We start from the raw sequence: 10,246 nt of genomic DNA, 5'->3' as shown, positions 1-10,246 counted from the left end.
TTTCAATTACTTTATTTATTTTATTTATTTATTTTTTCTTTTCAACTACTTGAAAACAGTTTATGGCCTCCTCTCTCCCCCCGTTTCCCACCCTATTCTTCAGCACAGAAATGCCCTGGGTCTTCATTTTACCTCAGATATTAAGGTCCTACTCTGTCTCTCCCCCAGTCATGGTATAAGATAAGTATGATTGTGGGACACATTTCATTTCTGTTGCATTTAGATAGTTACATAGGCAGCTCACCAGAGGCAGAGAGGAAGGGCGGTCGGCCCGGAAACTGTTTTCCAGAGAAGATGGGTTGGGACTGTTCCCGACGCTCATATTCTGAAATTATTGAAACAAAATGAAAACCCAAATCAACTACAAAACCACAGGAAATACAGAGAGGAGACAGCAAAGGAGCCGAGGGAGGTTGTACTCACTTCTAAGTGTCCACACACAGATTTTAGTAGCTTGTAAGTAGAATCTCTGGAGAGTAAGGAGACAAATATGTACTGAAAAACAAAACAGTAATTATTAACAGATACTACCTGAAAAGAAGTGAGAGTGCAAAATTTATAAATATATTTATACATTTAAATATATATCTTATATATAAATAGTATATGTAGAATATAAAGAATAGTTATTATAGATTATATATAGATATATTAAGCATATATAATATAATCTTATATATGTGTATTTTTTTCTTTTCCTTTTCAAATGATGGAGACTATCTTCTGGTCTACAGTCTCATTCACTCACACATTTTTAAATTTCATTTCTGGAATAAACCAAACCTATTCCCCCACAACAGCAACAAAACCCTCAGACCCCATTTAAGTAATAAAGCAACAGAGAGCAACATGAAGGCTTCAATATGCTAACACTGATGCTCCAAACAAACAAGCACAGGCAGGAAAGGACCTAGACACTAAAAAAAAAAAAAAAAAAAAAAGGCTAGTGATATTTGCTAGAACCTCTTTAAAGCTTATTCCCTACCACCACCACCCTCTTTCTTTCAAGGTATTTAACAATTCCCAAGGGTCCTCTTTCTCTGTTCTGACCTAGATTTCCACTAAACATTTCCCAGAGGCTCTCACAGGCTTGTTCTGTTTCAAGCTACTTCCAGACCGTCCCTTGTACAAATATGGAGATTTTCTAGTGAATGCAAATACATAAGCGATGGGAAAGAAGTGAAATCAGACTCGGCAAGTACTTTGGAGACAAATGACAAGGAAAAATAATTTTACCATGAACAGTATATGAAGAAAATATTAGAACTCACTCTTTCTGATCTATTTGATCTATTTGATCTTTTCAGATCCCTTTCCAGAAGTTTGTGATTATCCCTTTCACTCATCAACAAGAGCACTTGATCACTTGATATGCTTTCCTAGCAAGTACGTATTCCAAAGTAGTTAACATTGTGGGTGCTGCCATTAGACCTAGTTGCAAAGTCTGACTCTGATACTTAGAAGTGGGTGACAATGGGCAAACTATTCAACCACTCTTGGCTTCAGTTTACTTTTGATTTTCCTTTTTTTTTTTTTTTAGGATTTTTTTTATTGACAGAGAGAGAGAGAGAGAGAGAGAGAGGTAGGAGGGGTAGGGAGAGAGAGAATCTCAAGCAGACTCCCTGCTGATGTGGGGCTCAATCCCATGATCCTGAGATCATGACCTGAGCCAAAACCAAGAGTTGGATGCTCAATTAACTGAAGTGTCCCAGGTGCCCCTTGGTTTTCTTAACACTTACCCCTCCTAGATGGCAGTGTTGAATCAACATGAAAATAGAAGGAAAGTATTTAGCATATGCCTGGTGAAAAGTACTTGATGCTTGTTAGCCATTAGTATTAAAAAAATTTTTTTTTTCAAAATATTAACCTATTTCCTACCTCATCAGAATAGCCTCTTTTATCTTTCCTCCACCTTCCTTTCTACTTCAATTTATTCAGTATGGTTAGAAATGGACAGCAGCTTTTATGCTTTCATAGAAATAGTAGGCAAAATATTAAAAAATTTCAAGTGAAAAATGCGTTAAGAACCAACTACTCCATTCCTTCTTTCTGGCCAAATTGAAATAAACACCACTCTCAATGCAAATATTTCTGGTTGCACATGTTTGTGGCAGCCCAACAATCTGGAGCAGCTCTAGAATTTCTATATGGAAGAAAAGTACTTAAAGCAACCTGGAAGCCAAGAAACTAGTCCTAAAGCTGAACGTGCATGGCAAGCATGTGTGTATTATATATTTGGGGATGGCTCTGGAGAGGGACCAAGGAAGGTTCTGTGGAGGGTGGCTACCCCACCCCAGAGACTCTTCAGTATCCCCCAGCCTCACCAATGTGGTGGTGGTGGCTGTTTGAAATATTAAAACGGAATATATTCATCAATTTAGCCTGTTCTAAGAGATGTTAGGGAAAGGGAAGCTGGGAAAGAATTTTGTTTTTTAAAGATTTTATTTATTCATGAGAGACACACACAGATAGAGAGAGAGAGAGAGAGAGAGAGAGAGAGAGAGCAGAGAGAGAAGCAGGCTCCACGCAGGGAGCCCGACATGGGACTCGATCCCGGGACTCAAGGATCATGCCCTGGGCTGAAGGCAGGCGCTAAACCACTGAGCCCCCCAGGGATCCCCAGAATTTTATTTTTTTGACCTCAGTCAAGCAAGTATAATTAAGTCAGCAGGAAATTCAAAACTGTCAACAATTATAATGAGGGGAAAACAAGATACAAACAGGACAAAGCTAAGGTGCCCTCGCTGTGAGGTGTACTTACCCGGTCTGTGACTGTTGCTATAATCAGGGCATTTGGCACCAGAAGGGCAGTTTTGGTTTTCTTTATTAGGGTGACTGAGAAGACTGGAATAGAGATCTGAAACAGAATCAGTTAATACTGGTTCAGGCTTTGCTGAACAGGACTTCAAATCTTCATGTTGAAGGAAAAAAAATTTTAAATGGTTTAACTGAGAAAAATCAACCCCCATCCCCCTTCCCCCCCAGTAAGCTTTCCAGCCTCCAAGAAGAAAAGTGAGCATCTTCTCAAAGTTCTGTTTACGAAGCCAGAGGGTAAATTTACATCATCAATCCTACTCAAGGGCTTGGTGAGAAACTCTTATCTTGAGACAAGGGAATGAATCCAAAATACAGAGCCATCTTAAAGACAGGCCCAAGGCTCTAAAGAAGTTATGTGCTTGTGGTCATCCATTTAGGGCTAATCTCTGCATACCCTGCTCTTCTTCTATAACCTTAGGCACATGCGGGCAAGGAAAACGTTGAATAGCACTGATGTAGTGAAACCACTACTGGACAAAAGTCTGGGACCTGAATTCTCAGTTCTGTTACTATTCTGAAACTCAATAAAGGACACCTCATTTAAAATGGGACTCTGGACACTGGGTAGTATAGGCAAACTGAATTTAAATAAAAACAAATAATTAAAAAAAATTAAAATGGAGTCTGGAGGCCAGAAGGGGGCGCTCTCATGCACTACTCTGGTCCTCGGTTGCAGGCTGCAAAAGGAAGAGAAGCCCACTTTACTGCCCAACCCAGCTGGAGGAGGGCAGGATTTCTCAGCAGCAAGCTCAGCCAATGAGAATGCTTGAATGCTCCCTTCTCTTCAATGGACTTTTGTCCCAAGCAACCTCTCCCAACTTCCTCCCTTTCTCTGTAATTCAACATTTTTCTCCCTTGATCTCCAGACTTGCCTATGCTCTGCCATAGCTTGCATGGCTCAAATTGCAATTTCTCTGCTATCCCTGAATAAACCCATTTTGCTGATAAAACAATGGGCTGTTTTACTTTTTAAGGCCCACTCTATCTGCGTGACCCACTCAACCTTACAAGCTGCCTTTTATAAGCCTCAGTTTCTAGATGTGTAAAGTGTAGATACTCTTATCTGCTTCCCAGGATTTTCTGTGGATTAAGTGAGATAATATTTGGAAAATGCCTAGCACTCATTAAGAAAGTGATTTATTGTGTTCACTTTGGCAGCACATATACTAAAACTGGAATGATACAGAGAAGATTAGCATGTCCCCTACACAAGGATAAGTGCAAATTCATCAAGTGTTCCATATTTAAAAAAATTGTTTCCTCATCCATCTCATAAAAAGAGGATAGGTGAAATAAAAGAACTCTAACTTTTCTGATCCAAACAATAGAGAATTACAGCAAATGAGAATGACACTTAATTAGGACAGCCCTATGAAGTACATATTCTAAGAGATTAGGACATTTGTTTAGAGAGGTATGTGACTTGTCAAAGGTTACAATGATGAAATTTGAACCAATCTAATCCAAAATATGGATTCTTTTTCATACAATGTACTAAAAGCATGTACCAGATACCACGAAGAATAGATGTTCCAATACTTTTATGTTATATCCCTCTAACCCTCCTTGGTTTCAAAGAGAAATGGATGGTATCACTTTGATCCTGGAAAACAGTCACACACATCCGTGGTAAAGCAACCTGACTCCCTCCACAGGTACACACACTCACTTGAACATCTATTTTGTAAAAATGCTTCACATATTCTAAAAGAGAGCAACAAGGTTAGTGGGGAAGAGGAGGGGCTTAGGTTAGTACTGCCAGCTTGGGGAAAGAAAGATGAGCTTTTAATTCTGAATACTTGCATTCCCATATATAGGTTTATGAGATGGGTATGTTCTACTGCCCCTCAAAGTTCCAGAATGGAAGACTATGTAAGAACGAGGGGCTAATCTTTTTTTTTTTTTTAAGATTTTTAATTTAGTAATTAAATAAATAATAAATGTCATGAGAGACAGAGAGAGGCAGAGACACAGGCAGAGGGAGAAGCAGGCTCTCTGCAAGAAGCCTGATGCGGGATTCGATCCTGGACCCCAGGATCAGGCCCTGAGCCAAAGGCAGATGCTCAATTGCTGAGCCACCCACGCATCCTGAACAAGGAGCTAATCTTTTTTTTTTAAAAAAGATTTTATTTATCCATGAGAGACACAGCGAGAGAGACAAGAGACATAGGCAGAGGGAGAAGCAGGCTCCCTGCAGGGAGCCCAATGCAGGACTGGATCCCAGGACCCCAGGATCACGCCCTGGGCCAAAGGCAGACGCTCACTGAGCCCCTGGGGCTAATCTTAATGAGACATTTCCTAAAACCTATTTTGCCAATGAACTCTACTGCACAAATCCTGAAGTGTAGGAGATAACTCAGAAGTTACAAGCTGGGATAACTTTGGGAAAGAAAATTAAGGTCTACAAAGATGGATGAAGATATAAAAATGAATCTAATTTTGTTTCAGAGCAGCAACACAAACACAGAGACTAGGTGCTATAAATTTGTTATTTTTTTTTCATAATCTAAGGCATAGAACACTCTTAAGGAATTTTCAATCAACTACTTCCTAAGTATAAAATGGCAAACAGATCACATGTGAAAATAGCATAAATCATTTTTCAGTTTGAGACTAAATGGAATCTCATGCACAGATTTAATTTGACTAGCATCTGAAAATGCTGTTGACCAAAAGGTCTTGATTACATTAAGGCTGCGCTTCATATTTTTTGAGGGTACAGTGTTTAGAAAATTTCCCTTCCTAGAGTGAATTGTTTGATTGCCTTTAGTTCATACTGGATGTTGTTGGATCCAGTTCTGTTGGCAGTACAGCAATTCTGGCACAGATCTGAAGCTCCAATCTCCTTGGCACCATCCTCAGAAGGGAAGAAGTGTGTAAGTCACTACCGTGGTTCTTATGTTCCCACCCCCTGATAGTTTTGAATCTCTTGTCTCTAAGATTAGCTATAGCACATGCAAAAGCAACTCCGCCATGTTGCGTCTTTGAAAAACCAGTGTGTTATACCACTCCTTTTTCCTTTTTTTGTGCGGTCAGGTCTCTCTTAGGTAGATGTTAGACTTTAAAACCATCGCTAGGATCATACTGGCTTCAAACTGCACTTACTGAGTTTAAGACTTCCTCCATCCATTAACAAAGGCTCATTCTTTGTTCACTAATATCTCCAACCCTGCTGCTTTGGTCAGAGGCATTGGCTCTGTCTAAATTCTTGAGAATTATCTTATCACACTGAATTGGAGATCCCTGCTACCCAATCCCTTCCCCACTCTGAACAAGTCCTTTTAATTGATAAATCTAGAAATATGGTGGAATACTGCTTAATGTTGCTTTTCGTTGTACTGATTCAGGTAATACTGTTTATCAAAATATGTTTGTCTAACCACAACTCTACCTAAATTACAGAACAACATTAAAATAACATGTCTGACCTACAGAACAGTGTGCTAGCCTGCTGACCTGACACCAACAACATCAAGAATTTCCATTGTCTTTGTTACACAGTCATTATCTAAGAGATTGCCAGGGGCTTTAGGGAGAATATTTAAATAAAACCTATCTACCACTCAAAACAAAAGCTTTTCAGCCAGTGACTTCATGAATATAGAAGCTGCTTATTCATAATCATGAGTCAGAAGGTCACGCAAACCTAAGAAGGAGTTTCTCGGACTCCTTATTCTAGTGGCCTGAGTGAACTGTGGTGTGACATTTGCAGGTCAAAAGGTAAGAATGTCAGTGGGATGGAATTATCTTTTTCCTTCTTATGACACAGTCCCAAGGTCCTTTCTTTAGAAGGCAGCGGCTTGGGAAAACTGCCAATTCCTTCAGGCAGTCCTCTTTAATAGCACAGGTGTCTTGGGCCTGTGGTCCCTCGAATCTGTTTCATGAGAATGAAAAGTTGTCAACTGTTGTCCACTGGGGAATGTGGATGTGTGACTCAGGCCTTAAATTTTACAATTCCTGCTCATTTGGTGCTGGCGATGGTACAAAGTGAGTTCTAATAACTGACTTATTTGTTTCTATGTGTCTCTGAGGTAACTGATAGGAACACAGTGTCAACATCGATATTTATTCAGAAAATGGTCTTGGGTTTAATATATTTCTTTTTTTTTTAAGGTCTTATTTATTTATTCATGATAGACATAGAGAGAGAGAGATAGATAGAGAGAGAGAGGCAGAGACACAGGCAGAGGGAGAAGCAGGCTCCATGCCAGGAGCCCGACGTGGGACTCGATCCCGGGACTCCAGGATCATGCCCTGGGCCAAAGGCAGGCGCCAAACCGCTGAACCACCCAGGAATCCCTAATATATTTCTTTGAAACAAACTATGGCACACTCCCTGAATGGGAGGCTTTGAAAGTTCTCTGGTGACATCTGGGTAGATAGAAAGGGTTTAGCATAGGGTTGTGGGAGAGATCTACGTATATAAGGAAATAAACTGAGAGTGGTCTTTAGGGAAAAAGGGAAGTTAATGTCATTGAGAGGCATTTAGGACCTGTAGTAATTAGAACTATGACAAAGGAAATAAAGATATAAAGGTATAATAACAGTGAATATTTATAAACATTGCTATGCTTAAAACTATTGATATTCACAATATAGAATAAAGTGAATAGGTTGCTTTTAAAAAATTATACTAACCTTAGTATCTTTTCCAAAGACCTTGGAATGAAAACAAATCCAGTTTTCTGATACAAAGAGCTTCCCCTGGTATAGTATCTCTTTCTGTAGAGCACAGGTAAAACCTGGGAAAATAAATACAGGTTTAAGAGCACTTAAAATTTCCATATAAGGGGCATCTGGGGGGTTTGGTCAGTTAAGTGTCCACCTTCAGCTCAGGTCATGATCCTGGGGTCCTGGGATTGAGTCCTAAGTGGGGCTCTCTGTGCAGTGGGGAGTTTGCTTCTCCTTCTCCCTCTGCCCGTCCCCCTGCTCATGCTCTCTCTCTCTCAAATAAATAAATTAAATATTTTTAAAAATTTCCATATGAAACAAAAATTATATGTTTGTTCCTCAGGACTGGCAGAGATAATATACTCAAAAGATCTTTTATGTCTTTATCAGTCATCTTTAGTGAGTAAAGCTATGGGGATGAGAGTTTGTTTTTTAATTCAAAGTCTTATATGCTTCAGTATAAAATGGCAAGTCTATCACTACAAATGGGAGTTCAAGAATGGAGTTTCAACATCTCTATTTAGGAAGGTGTGTCACTTTGTGCTAATGATGGCACTCTTGGGACTGTCACTAATGACTCCTTTCGAAATTGATAGTCTCAGTGTGGGAAGAGCATGTGATCCACATGTTTGGCCATCATGGCAGGAATCCAGCATTCTGCTTAATTAACATTTGTATACAGAGAGGCCAGAATGGAACGCTGGTCCTAATGAACCTAAGAGGAGCAGAGTAGGTCTTCGCTGGTATATTGGGCAGGGCATTTGGGTGTGATTGTCACACCCTGCATAGTGTAGGGATCGACACCTATCCATGCATGAGGATCTGTGCTTCTTTTCAGTCTTCTTCCAATGGCCTCTCTTATAGTCTCATTATCTTAAATCTCAGGACAACCCATACACAGTCAATACAGAAGGTGAGGAAATCATTCTGGAACCATCGTGGAGGGTTCCCTATCATTTGGAGGGATTCAGATTCCCATTCTACTCTCTTACCTTTCAAGGTGCTTGGTGAAAGCTGAATGAAGCTGGCATCCCTGCTACATCATGACTTTCAAAACCTGTTCCCACTGGTGATGCAGTCCCCAGATAGGAGCCCACTTTCTACCCCCAAACCAATTAGCCTTGAAAACCTTCTTTTCAAGTAAGTCAAACAGGTTAGAACTTACTTTGCCTCAGTGGTTCTTCAGTTGGGACGTCAAGAAACAACTTGTGGAAGTGCATATTTGCCTTATACTACAACAAGAACACAACACAGGTGTCACAACTTGCATTTCTTGGTGAAACATTGCAAATTTTAACTTCAATTTAGATTACATAACAAGGGGCACCTCGGTGGCTCAGTCGGTTAAGCACCCGACTCTTGATTTTAGCTCAGGTCGTGATCTCAGGGTCCTGAGCTCGAGCCTCACATCGGGCTCCCTGCTCAGTGTGAAGTCTGCTTGTAGATTCTCTCTTTCCCTTTGCTCCTCCCCCTGCTCATGCTCTCTCTCTAATAAATAAATCTTTAAAATAAATAAATTACATAACAAATATCCCCTCCCTTGTTAATAGTGTCTTTAGGAATTCCTTCTCTTTGATCTTATAATCTTCGACACAACCATTCAAAGTAGGCAGGACACCAAGCTTTCATTTTCCAACAAGATTAGTGACTTGCTGGTTGGACAGACGGACAGACATCTGACCATGCTGCAGCTGGTGGTCATCGTTCTGCCCAGGTGGCTCAACAAGGATGTTCCAAATGAAAAATGACATGAAACTCCAAGGGATCTCACCAGGGAGGGCAGAAAATCCCAGGCCACTAAAGATACAAGGACTGTTAGAGGAGGGCAGTGGCTAAAAGATCAGATAAACCTGAATTCAAGTCTTGGCTAAATCTCTCCTTTGGTGTGTGATTTTGGCCAAGTGAGTTAGCCTCGCTGAGCCTCAGATTGCTCTTCTGTGCCAGCAGGCAAACACACTATCTGTCCCAGAGGGCTGCTGTAAGGCCTAAATGGGACAATCCATCTGAAAGACCCACCATCACCTGTTATTGTCACTCTCACTACTTCTGTTGCAAGGGTATTTCCTTAGCCAGTGTCAGGGGGAGAGGACTCTCTAGGGTGGGAGAAAGCATGTGTTTCCACAGCTGTGAAAACAACAATGTACAGCCAGCAATTTACATTTGGTAATGAGCCTTCACAAATATCATCCCCCAAATTACCTGGGGAACTCATGTCCCCATTCCATGGGTCTGGACGGGGTGCCTCAGGGAAACTGAATCACTTAACTGGCGCCACAGAGCTAAGAGGTAGAACTGGTCCTCCCTTCACAGGACCTCTGCCTGACAGGATGCTTTTGATATTAAAAAAAAAAAAAAAAACTCTTATGAGCAGAACAGAGAGAGAGTACAAGCAGCCCCTTCATGTTTTATTATCCAAACTAGGAGTCATCTCAATGGCAGCACTGGTCTCAGTATTGCTTTAAGGAAGAGCTTTAGCAAGGTCATGCAGATGATAGATGGTCCCTGCAAGTCAGCTATTTTATAAACACCTCATGTAAAGTAGGTCATTTCACACTGCCTCCTAAAAGCACATTTTGCATCCAGAAAGTTACTTGGATTAAAGCTTGGTATTCCATGGGGGCTTTCCTGAGATTGATTGATTTTTTTAATGGCTACAGTGAACATCAGTTACATGACTTGATTTAAAAATAACATGGGCCAAAAAGAAAAAAAAAATCCAAAAGAACAAAAAACTTGAAACATGGAGTCATCAAAAATG

General features: G+C 40.4%; 1 protein-coding gene and 1 non-coding gene across 9 annotated transcripts in view; one reads left to right on the top strand and one right to left on the bottom strand.

The window, feature by feature from the left end:
- GRAMD2B (GRAM domain containing 2B) overlaps window positions 1-10,246 on the bottom strand; it is a 110,895-nt gene that overhangs the window by 13,554 nt on the left and 87,095 nt on the right. For all 8 annotated transcript variants that reach the window (XM_072840814.1, XM_072840819.1, XM_072840817.1 and 5 more), the window contains 5 exons: window positions 8,654-8,720; window positions 7,456-7,559; window positions 2,762-2,857; window positions 424-495; window positions 245-325 (listed from right to left, as the gene is read on the bottom strand). In XM_072840814.1, the coding sequence (XP_072696915.1) occupies window positions 245-325; window positions 424-495; window positions 2,762-2,857; window positions 7,456-7,559; window positions 8,654-8,720 (420 nt within the window). The remainder of the gene's footprint in view (window positions 1-244; window positions 326-423; window positions 496-2,761; window positions 2,858-7,455; window positions 7,560-8,653; window positions 8,721-10,246) is intronic.
- Window positions 3,960-4,065, top strand: LOC140642097 (U6 spliceosomal RNA). Its single transcript, XR_012038664.1, has one exon. It is a non-coding gene; the product is annotated as a U6 spliceosomal RNA (small nuclear RNA).

This window comes from Canis lupus, chromosome 10 (assembly GCF_048164855.1).
Source record: "Canis lupus baileyi chromosome 10, mCanLup2.hap1, whole genome shotgun sequence".
NCBI classification, from domain to species: Eukaryota; Metazoa; Chordata; class Mammalia; order Carnivora; family Canidae; genus Canis; species Canis lupus.
Note: the sequence above shows the minus strand (reverse complement) of the source record. Positions and strands in the feature narration are given on the sequence as shown.